The sequence below is a fragment of the Cricetulus griseus genome, chromosome 3 (genome assembly GCF_003668045.3).
Source record: "Cricetulus griseus strain 17A/GY chromosome 3, alternate assembly CriGri-PICRH-1.0, whole genome shotgun sequence".
NCBI lineage: Eukaryota > Metazoa > Chordata > Mammalia > Rodentia > Cricetidae > Cricetulus > Cricetulus griseus.
The window spans coordinates 204,414,041-204,436,773 of record NC_048596.1 but is presented as its reverse complement, the minus strand read 5'-3'; the positions used below and the strand labels follow the sequence as shown (position 1 = coordinate 204,436,773).

At 42.2% G+C, this 22,733-nt stretch overlaps 1 protein-coding gene across 11 annotated transcripts in view; it reads right to left on the bottom strand.

The window, feature by feature from the left end:
- Positions 1–22,733, bottom strand: part of Pard3 (par-3 family cell polarity regulator) — a 543,701-nt gene that overhangs the window by 14,739 nt on the left and 506,229 nt on the right. For all 11 annotated transcript variants that reach the window (XM_027404768.2, XM_027404778.2, XM_027404773.2 and 8 more), the window contains one exon: positions 1,391–1,511. In XM_027404768.2, the coding sequence (XP_027260569.1) occupies positions 1,391–1,511 (121 nt within the window). The remainder of the gene's footprint in view (positions 1–1,390; positions 1,512–22,733) is intronic.

Below are 22,733 nucleotides of genomic sequence, written 5' to 3'. Positions count from 1 at the left end.
CCCTCCCTCCCTTCACCCAGCCACCTCACAGTTTTCCTTCAGCTGGGAGGTTCATCCTTCCTCTGATCAAGAAGGAGCATGTGTCCTCAAGTCTTTTCTAACACTACCCTTCCTCTGCCACATCCAGAAATCTGGTGCAAATGTATTTTATTCCCAGACTTTTTCTGAAGGCACTTGTCAACATCTGGGCACTAGTTTCATCTGCTTCTGTGCCTCAAGTGCAAGGACAGCATGGCTGTTCCCACTATAGTTCTGAAGCTTTGGCCATTCTTGCATTCTCTTGAGCCACCGTGGCGATCCATCTTCTAGTTGCACAGATTCCCCTACCTGGACAAAGTGTCCTGACCCCAGAATCCTCATCAGGACTGTAGGGCATTCTGTTGGTTTCTACCACCTCAACCACAGAGCTTCTCTTCAAATATGTCTCCTTCATTCCTAGTCCTCTAGGCAGTTGGTGGGGGCTGAGCTACCAGGAAGACAGGAAGTTCCCATACCCAGAGCTATATTGTCCTATGTGAGCAGCTTTCTGACTCAGTCTCTCTCTTCCCAGAGAGCCTTCAGATTCTTCGCTGTCTCCAACACCAACTCTGCTCCTGTCCTTCTACTCCTAGAAGACTGCTACCAGGTCTCACAGATGCAGATGCAGGACAAAAGAGTAGCAGCCACAGTTTCATTCCGAAGAGATTACTGGAGTGGCTACATGGAGGATGGATGACAGGTGAAGACAGATAAACAGGGATTTGACAAATATTTGGCAGGGTTGGGGACGGTGACTCAGTTGGGAGAGTGCTTGTCTGGCATGCATGAAGTCCTGGGTTTGATGCCCAGCACCACAGAAAGCTGGCATAATAATGCACAAATGCAGTACCATACTTGGGAGGCAGAGGCAGGAAGATCAGGAGTTCAAGGTTATACTTGATTATATATCGAGTTTGAAGCCAGCCTGAGCTATATGAGACCCTGGCTCAATAAAACAAAACTGAACAAAACCAAAAATATCAAGGGGGTCAGAGAATAAAGAACCAGGAATTGCCAACCTCTGTCTCAGACACAAATAAGCATGAGCTGAACTTACGTTGGCTCTGCCCCATGGAAAAGCACTGAGTAAACCTAATAACAAATGCAGTCGAGTGCAGACATTCTTTGGTGGTGTCTCGTCATATGACTATTTGAACCTATTACACAGTGGACAGATGGTGGAACAAGATATAAAATGAAATTAGCAATGATGAAACCCAGATGGAAATGAGGGAAAGGTCAGAATGCTAAAGGTCAGAGGGATTTGGCTCCATCTTGTCTTATTTCATAAAGGGCTGAGGTCATAGCTCAAGGGCCTCTCTTACAGGGCAGCTGTTAGCCTCTTTGCTGGACTGAGGAACCAGACACTCACCCAAGACTGCTCAAAGCTGTAGGTACGGCGCCGGTCTTCCACATCCTCATCCTGCTTGGCTTGCTGGAACTCTTGCCGTAGACGCTGTATCCGGTCATGGTTGCTAGGAGTGGATCGATTGCTAAAAGAGAAGGGGCAGCAGTGAGCACCCTCAAGAACAGTAACCATAAATCTCAGTTGCTGGGGGAGAGGGGGGCAGCTAGCTGTGGAATGTTACTGAAACAGGAAGTGAATTTTTACAACACAATCTGACCATTTGAAATGGTCACTTGTTCTCAGAACTTAGGCTCACTGCAGCTATTCCAGCAGAGATCTGAGAGGGTGAACTGTGTTTGGAGAGACCTTTATTTGTAGTGACCTTTCAAAGTCTCACTTCCTTTCTATAATCTGGTTAGGTGCTGGCAGTGAAGGTTTGAAAGATGTGGCTTTGGACATCAGAACAATTAGGGTCCAGACTAGCTCCTCCAGCTCCCTAGCCTGGGGCACACCATTCTTGTATTTTTACATATGAAGCAGAGATAATTATCTTCCATAAGTATCATCTTTAACCCACAAACAAACAGCAACAAGACTCAACCTCTTAAGCCAGGTGTCGTAGCATACATGTATTCCAACATTTGGGCGGGAGGCTGAGGTAGGAAGATCAAAAGCTCTAGACATGCCTGGGCAGTTTAGGGAGATCCTGCTTCAAATTAAAATCAAGACCAAAAAAATTAAAATGGTGCTGGAGATGTAGATCAGTAGTACAGTGCTGGTCTAGCATGCTCTCTCTGCAGAACTGCAACAACAAAATGTATACACATCTGTGTGGGTATCTCGCTGTTCATATATGATTATATGTCTGTGCATGTATGTGTGTATGTGTCTGGTGGTAGGTGTGTCCTGTCGTCTGTGCACCTACATTTATGTGTGAAATATATATGTCATGTGCTTGTGTATGTGGTATATGTAATGTGTTTCTGCCTCTGTGTATGTGAATACACAATATACATGTGTATCTTTACCGACATGCAGAATTATAATCACAACACTATTACATGTATATATGTGTCTGTGACTATATGGATGTGCATGTGTGTGTATGGTAGATGCATGCACATATATGTGTGAATGTGTGCATGTTCTCAAAGATACACAGGATGACATCATATTGCTGATTCATTAGCTTCCTGTTTACACGTCATCAAGGCCATGAGCAAAATGTGATTTTCATGGTATAAGGAGAAACACAGAAAAATCAAGTTAAGGTGGTGTTTGAGCAAACCACTTGCTTAAACAATGACACATTCACTTTGCATATCACTGAACTTTCTTTTGTAGTAAGGAGAGCTGTAAGCCTGGTAGAGAAGGCAGCACTTCCCTTCACCCACCAAGCATGGAAACTGACATTTTAAGGGGCTGAGTGGCAAATGTTTTGGGTGGATCAGTCTGAGAACATGAAAGTTAATAGGTCTGTAAATGTGTTGTTTCAAACCATGCAACTTCTCCCACAGTCTGAAAAGCTCCCCCCAGCCCTAGAAGTCACCTGGGCCCTGGTTTCCCAATCTGCCCAAACAGTTTCCCTGTCTCTCCTCTGCTTTCTTTCAGCCTGTGTTCTAGAGAATTGGACCAGCTTGCCCTAGACCAGCTACACCAGTGGCGCGTTCCTGGCTTAGGCTGAAGGCAAGCTGCAATGGTTTCATGATTGATGATGATTTTCAAGGATGGGAAGGCCATCAAGTGCCCTTTGGGAATAACCATTGGCAGCATGGAGGTAAGACCTGGCTTTGAGAGAGGAAACCATTGCACCAGCTTACTTGTTTCCCAGGCCAGCCTGTGATGGGCCAATCATTCAAATCTGGGCTTTGAAAACTCTGATGTCCTCTTTTGCCAAGAAAGCCAAAGGAAATTTAAATATTCATTAGCAATAGTGACTAATCCCTACACATCCCAATCAACCCAGATTAGGGCTGGTGCCAATTTAAAACTGGTCTTTTTCTTTGCTTCCTAGTCTCCCCCATCCCAACATCGGTGAGGAATAAATAAAAACACCATCAAAGTAGATTCAAAGGATGACTGAGACTAAAGAAGTCTTAATGAAGAGTCTAGGAATTGCAGTTTCCAGAGAGGCCACATCATGGGGATCTGAACAGAGATGATGGGGGTTTAGAATGTTCTCTATAAACAAACAAAAGACAGCTTTGGTCCAAATGCTAGCACTTAGCCTCCTCTTGCAATACTGGCTTTTGTAGTATGACTGGTCTGCATGTGTGTGTGTGTGCAAACACACGCACCCACACATGTGTATACTATGTGAAGAAAATTGGTTTTTGTTCAGTAATGCTGTGGGTTTTGTTCTGCTGTATTCTGGGTCCTGTCCTACAGAGAATTCTGGCCCAGTGTGCATGCATGGTGCAGTGGGACTTGGAAGCCCATGGAAAGCAGACGGCACAGGACACATGGCATGGAGCCTTCTGGTGGGCCTTGCATGTTTCCCTGATGGTGGCTGATAAATTCATTTGTGCTACGTGTAATGAGTTTCTGCAGGCCTGCTGACTGGACACTCTTGGTATACAGGGTAAGGGCACAGGTTGCACAGCCATGCCTGTCCCCATCCTAGAGAATGGCCATCCTAGAGAATATGGTAAATGTGCCACTTGTGAGGACTGAGACAGTCACGTCTAACCCCTTCCATTTTTTAAAGAGAAATCATAGATACAGTTTTTACCCTAAATTTAATCATTGACTTAATTTATTTTTTGATTCAAGACAAGCCAAACACAAAAGGGCAGTTGGCAGCCAGTAGCTACCTCTACTTTATATTCTGCAGCTGCTGTTTTCCATTTGCTTCCCCAAAGTCATTTATTTCCACTGCATCAAGGTGAGACCCATGGCCTCTGAACAACAGTCCTGAGAAACAGAAGAAGTCAGTTCTCCATAGGGCTCATCCTTGGGCTCAGCTGTCATTGGGTAGGAAGTACTGAGAGGGAAAGTTGTTAAGATCATAACTTTAATTTCTTTTACTATATATTTTTGTGTGTATGGGTATATACCACGCCCACAGAGGCCAGAGTATGGCACCAGATCTCCTGAGACTGGAGTTACAGAAGGTTGAGGTAACATGTGGGTGCTGGGAATTGAATCCAGGTTCTCTGGAAGAAGAACCAATGTGCTTCACCACTTTGCTATCTCCCAAGCCCCTTAACTTTTTAATTAATTAGTTAATTAATTAGTTTTTTTGGGACAGAGTTTCTCTGTGTAGCCCTGGTTGTCCTAGAACTCACTCAGTAGACCAAGCTGGCCTCAAACTCAGAGATCAACATGCCTCAACCTCCCAAGTGCTGGGATTAAAGGCATGTGCCACCATGCCTAGCAACCCTTAACTTTTTTTTTTAAAGGGACATTATCAAACCACTCATTAAAATCACAAGAACACAACCCTTGTTGGTACAAAAGACATAGCCCTTTTATTGTGTGTATGTGCACGGTGCTTGGAGATGAATTTGTAGGTGGTTTTCTCCTTCCACCACTCAGGCTGCTGGCATGACACCAAGTGCCTTTATGAACTGAGCCATTTCACCAACCCATGACTAACTTATAAATCATTATTCCACATATAAGCAAGCATACTGATAAGTTACATAGTATTCATATACCATTAGGTATTACAAATCTAGATAGGATTTAAAATATATGGGCATATATTCATAGATTTTTATGCAAATGTCTTTCAACATCAAGTAGGGAATTTTGGCATCCACAAATTCTGGTATCCAAAGGGGATGTCTGGTGGCTACCGAAGTTCACCAACAATTTGGCAGGTGGACTTTGTCCTTAGAGCCCTGCTCTCCTAATCCACCCTCTACTTCCAATTCAAACTGAGCCTGGACTTAATTCTTCCCCAGCTATTCTCTGATGTAAATAAGCCCTGTGTTACATACAGTGCCTCTAAGAATGAGGATGCATATAACTTTTCCTAGGTCCTGTCCATGATTGTCACCAGTGGCTCTGACAGAGTACATTAGTCAGCAAGTATGTGTGAAGGGCTCACTTTGAAGTTGCCCCCCCCCCAAGTCCCTCACCTTCAGGGGCACTGCCTTTCTGAAATTCACCCTCAAGTGTGGATAGGACCTACATTTGTTTCTAATCAAAAAATGGGGTCACCATTATTGAATTCAAGTGATTGCACATATAGGATCACCTAAGAATATGGCATCCACCCTGCTCACCTCTGGACTTGAGTTACCTGCCCTGAGTGCCACAGTTGCAAAGGACAAGCAAGGAGGCCAAGACTTGCCCAGCAGAGCCTCCATGTAATAGCCAGCCTTGTTGCCCTCTTCATTGTCCTATGAGACTATGAAACCCTGAGCCATGTCCCAACTCCAGACCCACAGAAATGGAATACAAATGTGTGCTGTTTGAAATGACTGAAATCATGTTAATCTGTTAGGCAGAAAAAGAAAACATACAGCTCACTGGTGTTGGTCATGGCCAGATGACTTGCTCTGTCCAACAGGATGTCTATGGATTCGATACAAGCAGGGATTTGAAATGTGACTATCATAGGTCTGCTCTCTCATGTTTCTTGACTCCAACTTGATGAGAACATTCCCACAGTTTCAGAGTATCAAAAGGACTGGGGAGATAGCTCAGTTAGTAATTTTCATGTAAGCCTGAGGCACCAAGTTTGATTTCCAAATCCCATGTAGCAAAAGAAAGCATGTTGACACATGCTTATAATCTGTGTATTAGTTAGGATTTCTGTTGGTGTAGCACAACATCATGGCCATAAACAACTTGGCAAAGAGAGAGTTTCTTCACACTTGCAACTTTTAGGTCTCATTCCACTGCTGAGGGAAGTCAGAGCAGGAACTCAAACAGGGAAGGGTCCTGGACGAGTGCTTCTTTACTGGCTTGCTTTCATGGCTTGCTCACCCTGCATTCTTAAACCATCCGGGATCACCAGGCAAAGGGTGGCACCACCCACAGTGAACTGGGGCCCCCACCTCAATCAACAGGGCAATCTTTTTTCTCAACTGAGGCTGTTTCTACATGAATACCCAATTCCTTGCCAAGTTGACATCAGAATTAACCAGCAAAATCTGGGAGGTAGAAAAAAGTAGATGCCTGTGGCTGGCTGGTAAGCCAACCTAGTCAGAGTGGCAAGGGTCTCTGTCTCAAAAACAAGGTGGATAGAGACTGAGGAGGAGGAGGATACTTTAGGTTGACCTCTGGTCTCCACGGACAGGCACATGCACACATATGCGTACTATACCTGTAGGCACACACACATACAAAGAGGGTCTGGCGGGGGTGGGGGGGCAACACATGGGAAAGGAAGCAGGGCAAAACTAGGCTGTATCTTAGAGTCAAGGCTGAAGAAACCCGGCCTAGGAGCAGACCTTGCATGCTTCTTACTAAGTGGTTGTCTATGCACCACCCTCCCAGCAGTGCACTCCCTAGGCTTTCCTCCTGCAAACCTGCATGTACCCACCCTCTACTCCTACCCTACCCTGGAGAATGACGTGTGATTGCTTTAACTGGCTAAAGTGACCTGAAATACATACAACTCCACCCTTTTTCTAAAACCAAATGAATATGGCCTGTTGCAAAAACAGGCTGGTCAAAAGAGCAGGGAAACAAGATGCTTATTGTACAAGGGGATTCTGTTACTATCATTCATAAAGATGGTTCCTGCAAAGTTCTTGCCTGAAAGAAAGCGCACCAGTAAACACTGCTATAGAAGATATAACTGGAAAATCAATGCCCATTACATACCCTAGCAAATCATGGAATACCAGTATTTGGTCAAGAATGTTCCATAGATTGCTTCTCAACTGCTTGTTTCTTTCTTGGGGGGGTGAGGGTGGGGGATGACTATCTACTAAAACACTCTGTTCTGAAAAATCACTCCTCATGGAAATTGGGTTGTCTCCCACAGCCTGGTGAACATACCTTGCTGAGCTCAAGAGACTTTTGTTCCCAGTGTGGATGTCTGAAGGAGACCCAAGAGCTGCTGGGAGCTCGCTCACAAGTCACATACAAGGAGACATTCATTTCCTAAGGTTTGGAAGGATCCTGGCTTACCAGGTACAATTCAAGTCACCAATTACAGAAGGATAGCTGCTCAGCAAATGTTCGTTAGCCATGCTAGCCTCCACCCTCAGCCACTTCACTTCTGCTCCATCCTCAGCCCTAGCAATTTACTTTCTGGCCTAAGCTCAAAAATAGTATCCCAAATGCTAGTGAATTTCACACCTGTGCTTGGCACCCAATTACTGGAGATGCAAAGGGGCCATTATTCTATTCCTAATTAAAACACAAGAAGTTAATTTCCAGATATTTCAGATCCTGGAAATAATGTGATCCACACTCAATCAAGCTTTTTCCTACTGGAAGTTTCCATCACTTTGACAGCTGTCCTAATCACAGTGTGTGTGTGTGTGTGTGTGTGTGTGTGTGTGTGTGTGAGAGAGAGAGAGAGAGAGAGAGAGAGAGAGAGAGAGAGAGAGACAGAGAGAGACAGAGACAGAGACAGAGACAGAGAGACAGAGACAGACAGGCAGAGAGAGAGCCTAGTGCTCACACTCATCTAACTGTGCTGTGCTCACAGGTGAGCAAACCTCCTGACTCTTGACTCCCCAGGACCAGGAACACAGGTGTGCACCACCCACACATCTTCTTATACATGGGTTCTGGGGATCAAACACAGCTTTTCATGCTTGCACAGCTGAGCTATTGCCCCTTTCCTGAACACTGTTATCTTTGAAAACATGTTGATTGGGAGAAAACAAGTGAATTCCCTTCCTTGTAGAACTTCTTCTGGTGTCGAACTTTGCCATGCCTATTTTGTCCTAACATGGAGTCTGAAGTGCAGATATTACATGGATGTCACTTAAAGCAAAAGGGACATTGGAACAGAAAGAGAGTGATGGTGGGAGCAACAGATGTGGGGCATACTTGTCAAGCAGTCTTGGAAACAGGCAGCCTCGACAACCAGCAACACCTCACATCATTAAGCAATGTCTCACTGTGATGTCAAGTGTGGATGTGAGGGGTGGTGAGCCGTTCAGAACAGACAGTCAGCATGATAGAGTGGAGGCAAATAAACTCTTAAACAGAGATGGCAAATCATGGATGGGGTGTCTCTGTACTCAAGGGATCCAAACAGAATCACAGAAATATGGCACCAACTCAGAGTTAAGGAAGCCACCCTCCTGACACTGAGGTACATTCTGTGCTGATTAGCAATTCCATAAAATAGTCCTGATCTTGCCATTGCCAGAGAAGTAGTTTTCATCTACAGATGTCAGAAGTAAGTTCTTAATTGCTGTAAATTAGTAAGCAAATACAGATTCCTCATTAAACTCATTACACCCATCTGTTAGAAGGGAATGCTTGCATTTGTTTTTCCTCCTGGCACTCAAAGTCTGGAGCATTCTGCTCAACTGGAGGGACAAGCAGCAAGGCAGAGGTGGGTGTAGTGGAGACCTATCTCCTGAGAGATGCTTATTCTTAGGGAGATGGCAATGAACTTGAGGCCTCCACATCATGTGCATGTATGTGTGTGCGTGCATGTGATATCTCTGAGCATTAGTAGGTGTGTGTGTGTGTGTGTCAACAGAGGTTGACGCCCAGTATCTTCCTCAATTGTTTTCCATCATATTATTTGAGACAGGGTCTCACTGAACCTGGAGCTCATTTATTTGGCTCTAAGTTTCAGGGCTCTTCCTGCCCATGCCTTCCCAGCACTGAAGTCACAAGTATGGGCCACCTTGCCTGGGTTTCTGTGTGACTGCTGGGGATCTACTCAGATGCTTAGGTGTGCTTAGCAACTAAGTCATCTCTGATGCCCAGCATCTCTGCTTTCTTCACAAGGGTCAATGTGGTCAACTCTCCTTTGAAAATTTTCTTCTTTCTAGGTATTGCTCTGCATTCTGTCACCTGTTCAAGTGACAAAGCCAACACTGCTGAATTAAAATTTAGACATACAAAAATGATGTGGAGCAAACTAATTCTCAAGCTGGCTAAAAGTTAAAGAAGACTGGCCAGGTATGTGGGGTTTCCACTATCTCATGGGCTCCAGGATAGATTCGGAATAGGAGAGGAAGTAGGGAGACTAAACCAGAAAATGCGACGGCTACCAAATTACAAATAAAAACAGCTCTTCTGCACAGGCTTCATTAAGTCTTAACAGCAAATATCTTGGGGTTTTACACTCAAGCTGCAGGTCATAAATTCGAAGTACACCCCCATATGTTCCACAAACACCTGAATTCAATTTCTCTTTGGGCTGTGAAGCAAGAATGTGATGTTCCAATTAATTATACATGCAAAGTTAGCTTTGAACAGGGGCAGATTTTGTGTGTGTGTGTGTGTGTGTGTGTGTGTGTGTGTGTGTGTGTGTGTGTGTGTGATGCAGGAGGGTATTTATAGTGTTTGATATTTCGGGATAGCTCTTTCTCCCATCCTAACACTTTTCTAATGAGGGGATGAATCTAAATTCACTCAAATATAAACATGAAATGAATTATGACTGGTAAATATCTTGTAACGTTTTAATTTTCTATAGACAACCCAGATACATAAGCGATTGGGCCAAGGTCTTAGTATTGGGTTAATGGATTTCAGGCAAATAGATCTCTGCCTATGTACAAATCACCTTAAATAGATCTCTACCTGTATACAAATCAATCACTTTAAATTGTACAGAGGCATCGAAACAGAGACCAAGTAGCTCTATTTATATGTGTCTATGTGTACATGCAAAATTAGCTACTTAGGGAATACCATGTCACCTTCAGTTTCTTTTTACAGTTTTCCTCATCATCTGTAATATGAAAAGAATTATGAGATGCTTGTGCAAATCCCACAGGCACTCCCCTTGCTCAGCTGATAAAATTCATCGCTAGATTGTGACACCCATGATTTGTTGTCCATTTCACACCAATTTCAGTATAATAAATCATAACAAATTAAAACCATATAGCTATACTCTCTGGGTTAAAATGCTAGTCATCAAGACTGTTAATCCCGGGTTTGTTCCGATAAAGATAGCACTGGGTCCCAGGATGCTCTGTGGATCACAGGGAGGTCATCTCATTGGTGGGAAGCCTGTGGACTCTGTGTCCGTCCTCTGTGGCCCCTGGTAACAGCCCTATCATTTTATAAGCAGTTGGCTTTATTACCGTCATCACTCTTCCTTATTAGCCTGTCAGTGGTCTCAAGCAGGAGCAAGGGGAATTTACCTTTACTTTTGAAGGGAACGCCTCCAGCTGCAAAACACACATGTACACAGGCACACACAGCTTCAGGACCCATTAATAAACACAGAGAGAAAAGCCCAGTTGAGGCCTCCCTGGCTCTCTCTGACTAGAGTCAGACATGATTCAGGCTAGCTTCTACTGGGAAGGACTATTGATTGTGGGATACTAACACTTCAGAGGAAGTAGTTGCCTAAGTCACAGAACAAAAGTATTATTGTTGTTATTATTATTATTAATTGAAGAGGTCTCACTGTGCTATCCAGGCTGCCCTTGAACTGCTAGGCTTAAGGTATCATCATGCCTCAGCCTCCCAAATGTTGGGGGTATGTGCCCCATACCTAGATTTTTTTTTTTTAAATCAGTGTGCTGGTGGGATGGCTCAGGGGATAGAGGCATTTTAACATAGGGTTCAATTCCTTGGACCCACATTGTGGAAGGAGAGAACTTTTAGGTAGTCCTCTGACTTCCACATAAACACAGTGCTGCACACACACACACACACACACACACACACACACACACACACACACTAAATAAAAATGTAACATTTTAAAAGCATCAAAACAAAACAAAATCTTAAAAATATATGAGCTAGAACTATTCAAGTTTTTACAGGAAAAAAGCCATATTTGAATAGAACTTTTTAAACAGATGGTCTTTGATGAGAGAACCTGGTGGGTCCAAAAACCCCAGAGAGAGAGAGACTTCGTGGCCTTGTAGCCCCCTGCCCCACTTTATTGAAGGAAATGAGCAAAGGGCAGGCAACAGTCAGAAGCAGGGTCTGGGCCGCAAGTCCGCTCCCCAGCAAGCCACCCTATGGAGCCATAAAAGCAGGTGACAGGAAGAAAATGAACTCAGGCACATCTACAAATCTAAAAGCAGTTTGGAAAACACCTGTAAGGTGTTACACCTGTAAGAAACTGCACACGACATTTTTTTTCTTCCCTTCCACACAACTCAATGGGTCATTATAACCTGGGGTTAACCTCCCAAGTGCACTAGATAGGTGGCTTTCTTCAACTTACAAACAAATGCTAAGTGCTTGTAAGGCATTTCAGCAGGTGAGAGAGTAGATGGAAATTTGTGGTTGTGTTATTCATTCAAAAAAGCCCTCAGGGATGCAAAGGTTAGCCAGCTGTGACCCAGAGTTAAGGTCTGTGCTTCAAACTAAGACAGACATTCAGGAGTCTGACTAAAGAGTAGACAGAATTCAATAACCCACGTTAAAAAAAAATGCAACAGCAGCCAGGGAAAAAAAGTAAAAATTAGGATTATGTTGCAAACTTTGAAATAAAAAAGCAATGGAAATTAAATTACAAAAGCTGATAGATTTCAATGACAAAATAAGATGATTATCATGTTCTTTTTCATATTAGAGTGGTCTTATCACACAAGCATAGAAACTAATTATCCAATCATTATTTTAATACTTTAATCATGACATGATTACATAGAATCCAGGGCTAATGTTTTCTTTGTTTTTTGCATTCTCTTGTCTTTAATGATAGCGTAATTGCAAAATACTAAAGAAAAGAAGGAGAGCTATGTCTTTCGTTCTGTTTAAAGGTAAAATCCCAATGTAATGCAGGGCTTAATTCTATACTATATTTTAATTTAAAATAATGGCTAATTTCTATATGGGCTCTCTGAAATGACTCAAAATGGGAAGCAATGTAGTAAGAGACATACTACCTATATAGGTCATAATAGACAACAATTTGAAAACTAAAATAACAACAAGGAAATACTTCTTTACTTAGGAAAGAGAGAAAGAAAGCCAGAAAGAAAATGAAAGAAGGTTAGATACACCGAATAATAAGGAAAACTTTCTATGTGTCTGTATTAGTTATTTTCTGTTGTGATAAAATACCATGTGAAAAATCAACTCTTGGTTGAGCCGAATTATGTTGGCTTACAGTTCCTGAGGAAGGGTCCACAAAGGTAGGACAGCTGTAGAGTCAGGGGACAGTTATAGAGGTGGGAAGCTGAGTGGTCACAGCTACAGACACAAACATGAAGCAGAGAAAGAACTGGAAAGGAGATGAGGCTATATACCCTCAAAGTGTGCTCCCAACCATGCCTCCACCTAATGGGGCTTCCAAAATCTTCCCAAATAACACTACTCAGGGACTGAGTGTTCAAATACATGAGCCTATGGGGGCATTTCTCACTCAAACCACCTTAGGGCTACTGTTTCTCAATATTTTAAAGAACTTAACACTATTTTCTTTGTTGTTTTTACTTTACTTATTTTATTCCTTTTATTTATTTCACGATTATTAATTAACTGTTTATATTTATGATTTGTCCATGTTGCAACTTAAAACTTTCTTAGCTGCATTAGGGAATTAGTACAAATGTTGGTTAGTCACCTCACCTGCATGAGGAGAATACAATCAGTGACTGGAATTGTTTGGGACTGTTAATATATAGTTAAAGACAGAGTTACTATAAAGTGGCTTGCATGTTTTCAAAGTCCCTTGCATGTATGTCAACTACATTTCAAATGCTACCTGAAAGACTGGCTACCAGCAATCCTGCTCCATGGCAGCTGCTGCTCTGACCTCCCAGCCCCCATGTAACTCCTTCAACTCAAGCTGAGACAGCCAAGATGTGTCAATCTTCATTCCTGGTTTGCTACTCTCTCATTAAGGACTGTCATGGTTCACTTCACTTTCCATCTTTTAGCTGGTGATTTTAATCAATATAACTCAATACAACTAAGCATGAGTTGTCTACATGAGCTCTTTGATAACACAAAAACTTAGGATTCTATAATGATCCTCTTCTAAGTTCCTCTGGTATTCAGATATTTCTGAACGATATGACTGTAACAGCTCTCTCTCTCTCTCTCTCTCTCTCTCTCTCTCTCTCTCTCTCTCTCTCTCTCCCTCCTCTCTCTCTGCTTTACTAAAGTATATCTGTCAACTTTTTATTAAGGAAGACAGGAAGAGGCCTCTTACACAGTGATTCCCAATCCCTCCCTTTCTCCCCTCCCTTACAGTAACAGCATAGTGTATGTAATAATTTTTTTCAACTTATACCAATATTGCTCAGTATTCATTTAAACAGGAAGCTTTGATTACACCACTATTTTTCCTATAGCATTCTTTATTTTCTTTGCTTCATTTGCTTATTTACGGAGAGTGCTCTGAGAAGCAGATCATCACCGTGGCCTGGACCACGCCCACCACCACAGGAAAATCCTTCTCTGAGGTCATTTCAGTATCTACTCAGGAGAAGCCAGAGACCTTTGGCTTTGGGTCATTCTGCCCTCATGTATAAGGTCATAAGGAGACCCCATTTTCACACACACACACACACACACACTCACACACAAATACCATTTACTCTCTTTGGTTATCATGGGACTTTCTGATTTATGTTATTTTTAATTCTCAATTTTCAAATATCATTTCAATAATCAACTTGGAAGTTCTGGATGGTCCTATATATGGCCCTGGAGGAGAAAAGTGCCCAACAGTCTTGTTCAGCTGTAAACCCTGTGAGCCACAGTAATGACAGGTCTGATTAATTATGCCCACTAGTGTAATCATGGCATGGAGATTCTGGGAGTAACCAGAACTTCCTGACTAGATCTAAAGCCTGTTCCACAAGATGGAACTCATGCCTGGTACTATTGCATGGGCTGAAAATTAATGACTAACTATGAAAATCAGTGTAGAAAATGTTACAATGGTGTCCTATACAGCTGCCATGATTGCTTGCACAGGGCTTGTATAAGATCAAGCCATCCGAAATCCCAGCATGGATGGAGGAGAGGCTCATGAAGTCCCACCCCTATCTGATGATCTATTGGCAATTGATGGGTGCTAAGGAAGGAAGAGTCAGTTTTCTTAAGGGCTTTGGCATCTCTGAAGCTACCCATGTTCTAGTAGAGGGTCCTGCACCATGCTCATACAGGTGGACTCAGTGGGTTAAAAGGGGCATTGGAGTTGGGAAGGAGAAGAGGGAAAAAGGAGGAGAACTGGAGGGGAGTGAAAGGGGGCGCATAATATGCACTTAGGAAATTCTCAGACAATGAAAAATTCTGAGAAAATACTTCAATTCAGTGTGACAATATAAAAGAATACACTAGGCAGATAGGTAGTTACAATAAAATTTAAATATACGGACCATGTGGCTACAAGCTAAAAGTGATAGTTGTCTGTGATAGTAAACCATGCCACATGTGTATGACACAACAATTTCTGTACTCCTTTAAAAAGAAATGCACACAATTTACTTAAATGCCAATGTCTTTGAGACAGGGTCTAGCTATATAGCCCTGGTTGGTTTTGAATTTGAGGTGATCCTCCCAGCCTTCTGAGTGATGGCATTCCATGCACACATTACCCTCACCAGCTTCAAAAATGAAGCTACAGCAGCAAACGTGTTACCAATAGAGCCCCAAGTATAAAACCATTTTTAAGGTTCAGCTGAGTCCTCCTACCCATCTCACATTCTGGCACTGTGCTTAAAGTAGCCTTCCTTTCTTTGACATCTCTTTAGCTGTAACATGCATTTACCCCCATTGGTCACCGTGGTGATTACTGCGTTCAATTCTTCACCCAGTTCCACCATGTGCTGCCTTTACTCTTTCTCCCACCAGAGAACTGGCAGCTCCTCATTCAGAACTCTTCAAATTGCTTTCTGGTGTGGGTGGTAAGGAGCAGGAGGTGCTTTTCCTCACAGCCTAGTCCGCCCACAATTATGGAGCTCTGAGGACATGGTTATAGGTCCTGGCATATTCCCCCCAACACACTTTTTTTTTTCCAGAAAGGACTGGGCTTTCATGACTGGTACATGAGAATGGATACAAGCCAACCCAATTTGGTACAGGATCCTAAATAATGAGAGTCATAGAAAAAGCAATGGATAATCTGATTATCTGGAAGTCAGCCAAATGCTCCATTGAATGCGTCAGTCCTTCTGTTTAGTCTTCTAGAAAGCCATGCCTCCTCCACTCTGAAAGGGAACCGTCAGTACTGCTTCTCTAACTCTTAAGAAACAGGCTGAGGTTCTTCACGACCACTGGTTTTCATGGCTGAACTCTCCAAGGTCTCCACATCCCCACTGTCTCACTGATGAATGGCAGCAGCAGCACTTTCACAGACTATTGGCCAATTCTGCTTTTGTTTCATTTCCAGTTAAATGTCACTTTATTCTAGTGTTGCTTAATGCTTTTTTTTTTTTTTTGAGACAAGGTCTTATGCAACTCAGACTGGCCTTGAACTCACCAGTAGTCAAAGATGACCTTAGACTTATGTTTCTGCTGCCTCTGCCCAGGAAGAGCTAGGCTTGAGATGTGCACCACCATGCCCAGTGTATGCCATGCTAGGGCAGAACCATGGGTTTTATGCATGCTAACTAAACACCAGCATTAGATTTTAAAATTATGTTGTCACCAATTAAAATGAATCACTTTGTTCTTTATAAGTTGTTTTACATAGTAAAAACCTTCGCTTCTATGCCTAAAATGTTCAAAGACTTTGGACTAGTGGCCTTTATCTGTCAACCTGACAGTCTGGAGACATCTGCTAAGGGGTCCCAATTAAGGAAAGGCTTGGATAAGACTGACCTGTGTGCATGACTATGAAGTTGTCTTGATTGTTAATAGATGTAGGAGGGACCAGCCCACTGTGGGCCTGGACTATATAAGAAAGCTAGGTAAGCATGGCAACAGAAGTGAGACAGCAAGCAGCACTCCTCCACAGTTTCTGCTACAAATTCCTGCCTGACTTCTCTCAATGATGGACTGTGTCCTGGAAGTGCAAGCTGAAATAAGCCCTTTCTTCCTCTAAGTTGCTTTTGGTCTGTTTTACCACTGCAACAAAAAGGAAACTAGACAAACTTTGATACATAGGTATGTTTCAAAATTGCTCAATGTCATCGGAGATTTTAGTAAAAATTCAATTTTTTGCTTATACATATAGTCTTTGTTTAATTAATAAGAAATTATTAATTAGAAAATATGTAGACCACTACCCAGTCAAAAGACTACCAGATATATACCAGAGATATATACCAGGCATAAGGGCAAAGAAACAGGTTTCAAAACCAGCCTTATACTGAAGGTCAGGGAGGCAGGACAATTCCGGCTTCTACCTGAAATAGAGGGGAAAACAATGGATCCAGGCATCTGTTTAAGTCCGTGAGAGCTTTCACCAGCAGAGTCACCTGCCATTCTGTATTTCACACCATCTGCCGATGCCCAAGGACCAGTGTGCAGGGAAGCTACACCAAGACCCATTGGGATGAAAAACGGTTAGCAGCACTGAAGGGGAATCAGGTAGCACAGCCAATGACATATAAATAATATAAATACAAGGACAACAAGGGAGAATACGGGTGACTTTTGAAGCTAGACATTAGTCAATATTCAGTACTTGGGAGGGGGGTCTCCTGGGTTGCAAAAGTATGAGTTAGAAAACACAATGTAGGACTTTTCTGTCACGAGTCAGCCAACTAACAAAGCCACGTGGAGAAGTGAAGTCATAGCCTCTGAAGACACTGTTTCGTTTCCTCTTCTCTCATAGTGTCATGTCTCTAAGGTTGGCACAGATACTGCTTCATCTTCACATTACAATGGTGCCTCCTTGGATTTTGTCTGACATTTTGTTTCGATATTACATTACAAAAGACCTCCTCTGACATTTCATTTTGTCAGTGCAACAGGGTTTCTATAGGTTTCTGTTACATTATTTTGTATTGACATTAAAACCCATCTCTATGGTCTTGGCTCATATTGTCTAGAGAATGCTGAGATGAGGTGCACAGCCCATGGAACAGATGGCTCAAGTGGTATCATGCAGAATGTTTAATAAACTTTGAGGCCCTTCTGATAAGTATGAATGTATATGACATGTACACAGTGGAGGTTCACAAAATTGTTTCTATGCCCTAGGGCTTTTGACAGGATAGATATAGTTATGATGTTAATTCTCTATTGTCACAATCAACAGGGACACCACAATCTCTTTACATGTCACAAATCTCAGAGAATTAAGCCTCTGTTCTGTGGCTAGAAATGCTTTTTTAACCACTGAGGCATCTCTCCAGCCCCTAGACAAATGAATTAAATTATTTTAAAAATTAACATGGTTTTAGTTTTGTGATACAAAATTGTAAAAAAGAACATTCTGAAGCAAGCAATGATAACATTCTAGCATCACTGAATTTAAGAAGCCATTGGTTATAGAATATCCTATGTACCTCTTAAGAAGAAAGAAAATGATACCACTAAAACTAACATTGGCTATGAAATGTATCTAGGTATGAGACATGTCAAATTGTTAAAAAAAAAAAGTGTGTATCTTATGACTGAGGAAAATGGTGTCAAGCCTGACATTTGATAAGATCAACATTAGTAGAAAAGCAATAATAAAAAAATGATGATAGTTTAAGCATCTTAAAACAAGTCATATTATGAAAGTAATTTTAAGTTTAGTGTAGTTTTTGGTAGAAATAACTTCATGACAAGTGTCCTCAAAGGATTAAAAAGACAATTCTTCCTCTTCTATTCATTTAGTGTTTACTAATTTGACTATGAACATTTTAAGATCTGTAATAAGACTAGGAATCCTGATCCCTAACACTGTATACTCCTAGATTCTCTCTCTGTTACACACACACACACATACACACACCCTATTTACCTATCTACAATCTGTGTATCATACTTTTTCAGTGATGAAGATTGAACCCAGAGCCTCATGCCTACTAGGCAAGTGATCTGTCAGTGACATCTATCTGCTGGCTGCATAACACCCCTGAAATTTTCATCCTTCTAATGTCTAGGTTTCCAAGGTTCACTATCTTGCCTTGATGGATGAAGAAGACCTTCTGTTAGATACTCTCATCAAATGTTCTGTGAGCTGGCTCTTATTTGCAACAATAACAGCATGTGGGCTGGCTTTGCTCTAGGCACCAGGCTTTGTGTCACCATGCACTCAGTGTCCATCTACCAATGAATACTCACTTCTTATAATCCCTAAAGACAATGAATATTATTCTAAATAACATTTCTGTTGTTGAGACATAGTTTCACGTATCCCAGGATAGCCTTGAACTTCCTATATAACCTTGAACTCCTTGTCCTCTGGCCTCCATATCCAGAGTACTGAGAACTATAGGCATGCACCACCAACACTCAGTTTATACAGTCCTGGGGACTCAACCTATGGCTTCGTGCATGCTAGGCAGATACTTTACCAGTAGAGCTATAGAACCACCCTAAAGAGATTAAAAAAAAAAAACTGATTGGATATCTTCAATTTAGTTAAATGATTTCCAAACAAACCCTTGGAACTGAATGACTATGACTCTCTGTAGGGTCTTAATGGTAACTATAAAATTACAGATGTAAACAGGTAACATACTCTGATTAACAGGCACATGGTGAACTTTCTTTTAAGCCTATGGTTTTTATCAGCTTTAGTCCGTATTTCAAAGAATATGGTCTTTGGCATGATCTAAAGTAGAGACAGAAAGTTTAAAGCTGTACAACACTACTATATATATATATATATATATATATATATATATATATATATATTTTAAAGCCTATATAAAAGCTCCAGATTTCTCGTTAAGACTCAGGGTTTATGGATACATTCTTCATTCACATTGTATACCTAAGACCACACTCAAATTGGGTCCTAAACGACCTTGAACATCAAATACATTGTTCCCACCCTGCCAAGTCATAACCGAGGTTATAAGGGCCGAGGGCTCACATTTAGAAAATATGGCATTCTCGACTTCTCACCACAATGTGTTTCTAGAAACCACGGCATAAAGAGGATGTTGGATTTTCCCATAGGAGTGAGGTTATAATGGTGGTGGCGAGTGTGGGGTTATGTGTATTTCTCAACAAGGAGTTGGTTCCATGGTGCTGTGGGTTGTATAAGCCAAGACATGGTAACACTAACTCTTCAAAATAACTTCAATAGTAAGAGATTCCAAGTACTACAGAAGGCCTTTATACTTGCTTTGTTACATACATGAGAGAACCCATGACTTTAGATTATATAAAAACCACCCCCTCAATGTAAGTAAGGAATTCTTAGAAATCACCATGAAATAAACATTCTAATAATTCAAGATTGTAATAATTCTTAGCTCTAACACAGGCTTCTACAACACTAAGTCCACATTTCTCAAGGAGAACTAAAGATACTTTCTCATTAAACCCTTGATAAATTTGCCCCTGAAACCCAGTGCATTTTTATGTGATTTTTCACAGGATCTTCCTTTTACTTTGAAATTTTTCCCCAGTAGCTAGTAATACTTTATAAAAGTCATTCCATCAGCACTAGAACTGTTCCAAAATGCTAGAGGCAAGAGCTCATAGGTTGTACAATGAAGTGCAGGAAGTGTGTGCTGATCAAGTCACCATCATTAAAATGCCATTTAAAGATGCCTAGCTTTTAAACCAGGAAGCACAGAGTCACTGAGCCACATTGGTATGTTTGCTTTCCTTTATTCTCCCTCAGACCCTGGCTGTGGACAGCGCGGAGCAGCCAGTTAAAGGTGGAGAAAGTGTAATGCAGTGTGGATTATGTGAAGCGGAAGATGTGGCTGAGGACTTTAGTGAAATACTAGACCAGAGCTCACACTTCAGTCACAAGACCAGTGCCTTCGAATTAGAGAGCTTTCCTTTGCTGTGGTCACTGGAAGGCTGAGGCCCAGAAACAAGTGACAGCTCAGGGCTATACACTGTGAAGTGCAGAGGTGGGGTCATGCCAATGTGCAGGTTCCGGCTTGGCTCATGCAGGTATTCTCTGCTGAAATTCTCCAGCATGCCAGAAACAGGGAGACTTTCTAGTCTGTGCCAGACGTGAATGAGGGGGAATTAATTGCAAGAGTTCTGTCTCTCTAGCAGTTTTTTTCTGTGCACGTGTGTGTGCGTGCATGTGTGTGTGTGTGTGTGTGTGTGTATGTGTGTGTGCGTGTAATATTTATTTTGCATAAACGAATGGAAAGTAAATCAAATAATGCCTTTCATTCTACCTAAGCTCCTCAGGCTGGAGGTATTCAGTACACTTCATAAATGAGTCCCATATACATAAATGAGGCATCATACTCAAAAATAAGAATAAAGCCAGCCTTTGGGCTAGGGAGATGAGTAAAATGTATTCCTCACAAGCTTGAGGGCTTGAGTTTAGGCCCAGAACCCATGGGAAAAGCAAAGCTTGGTGGCATATACTTTTGCTCTCAGTACAGGGGAGGTAGAGACAGTAGGATCCCTGGAGCTCACTAGCTAGTCTTCCTAGCCTACCTGGTGAACTCCAGGACTCTGTAAGAGATTCTGTCTCAATAAACAAGATGGACAGCCTTGAGAAATGGCACCGAGAATTGTGATCTGCCCTCCAGATGCATGCTCGTGTGTGTGTGTGTGTGTGTGTGTGTGTGTGTGTGTGTGTGTCACACCTGACCCCATTTGAATGCCCACCTCCAAACCAGAAGCATAAAAGCCAGACATTGGCCACTGTTAGCATCAGAATGTGAAATATGTCCATAGGCCCAGTATTTGGGGACTTGGCCCTCAGCTGCTAACACTCTTCTGGGAGGTTCAGGCACATGGAGCCTGGCTGGGGGAAGTATGTCACTGGGGGCAAACCCAACTCACTTCGGGACTTCAGCTTTCCCTTTGCTTCCTAGCTCACCAAGACGTAACAAGCCATGCCTCAAACTCCTGCCACCACAGGTGGAGCACTGTCAGCCACACTTTCTTTGACTTGATGAGCTGTGCGCCCTGGAACCATGAGCCAAGATTAATTATTCCCCCATTAAGTGGCTTCTATCAGGTATTTTGTCAGCCATGGCAAAAGAACAAACACAGATATTTTAGTCCAGAGTCTCTAAAATGTATGTAATTTCATTGTCCAAGCTGTACCTTTTATTGACATTGATTTAATGGTTTGTAGTAGGAGAGGTGGATTGATTTAATGCGTGTTGAAGTCTAGGACTTTTAAGCAGCTATTCCATTACTTACCACGTGGCTCTAGAGATGAAACACCGAAGAAAACCTTTGCTCCCTCCTGCACCCCTCAGCATGCATATGCCTTCTGTGTCTCATAGAGAACCTCCCACCAATGATGCCGCATTTTTGGTAGCTGCTTCAGAGGCCAGAGTGTGCTGCCCCTATTCCAACTCCAACCACCTCTGAATGATGCTTTCAAGAAACAATTAACAGGGGAAACCATTTTTCTGCCCTGGACTTTTTAGGACTGGGTGGTGGGTACCCTTTCTCACCACCAGTGGCACTGAAGTAATTATTTAGTGTTAAGGTTCACTTCCTCTGGTGTAAATTTTGGTTTTAGTTGACACTAAAAAGAAACATCAATTTATTAGGAGATAAAACTTGTTCTCTGGTAATGGAGCAGCTGTATTCATAAATTTATTGTGGTTTAATGTGCTCACACATAAAGCAATTAGAGTTTTCTGACAAACAGACTTGTGCTGAAAATGATGGTGGGGCTGTGGTGGGGATGGACCAGGAAGCCCAAGAGGATAACAAAGACTCACATGAAACTTGCTCAGAAATGTAAAACCATCATCATTTTAACACATGCTGGACAAACGCATGTGAACCTCTTCCCTTCGAAGATGGAAGGCAAAGGAAAGCTTTGAGTTCTGTAGTTATGGAGAAACCTCCTGGTACCACATGGCTTCCCTGGCTATGCCTGAGCAGTGTCTGGAGGTGAGCCTGCCTGGACTCAAAGTGAGTATGATGCATATAGCAACAGACAAGCATCGCCTGCAGCCAACAGGTGTGCCCCCAGCTGCTCAATGCCAGGCTTACTCTTCTTTGTGGGAAACTAAAGCCATTTACCCAAGTTCTTCTTTCTACCCCAGACAGTGCCTGTCTTCTGTAGTGACAACAAGAATGGACTCTTTTTTTTTTTCACCCATCCCACCCTCCCTGCCTATTATGTCATGCTTATGTAGTAAGAACCATAGCACAGCACTTGGGCTGAGATTTTTTTTTTCTTAGTTAATTTGGGAAGGCTGAGACTTAAAATGGCTCTAACATATTTCTGTCATTATGGCAACAGTTACCCAATTATTTATTATGCTATTAAATGCACTTA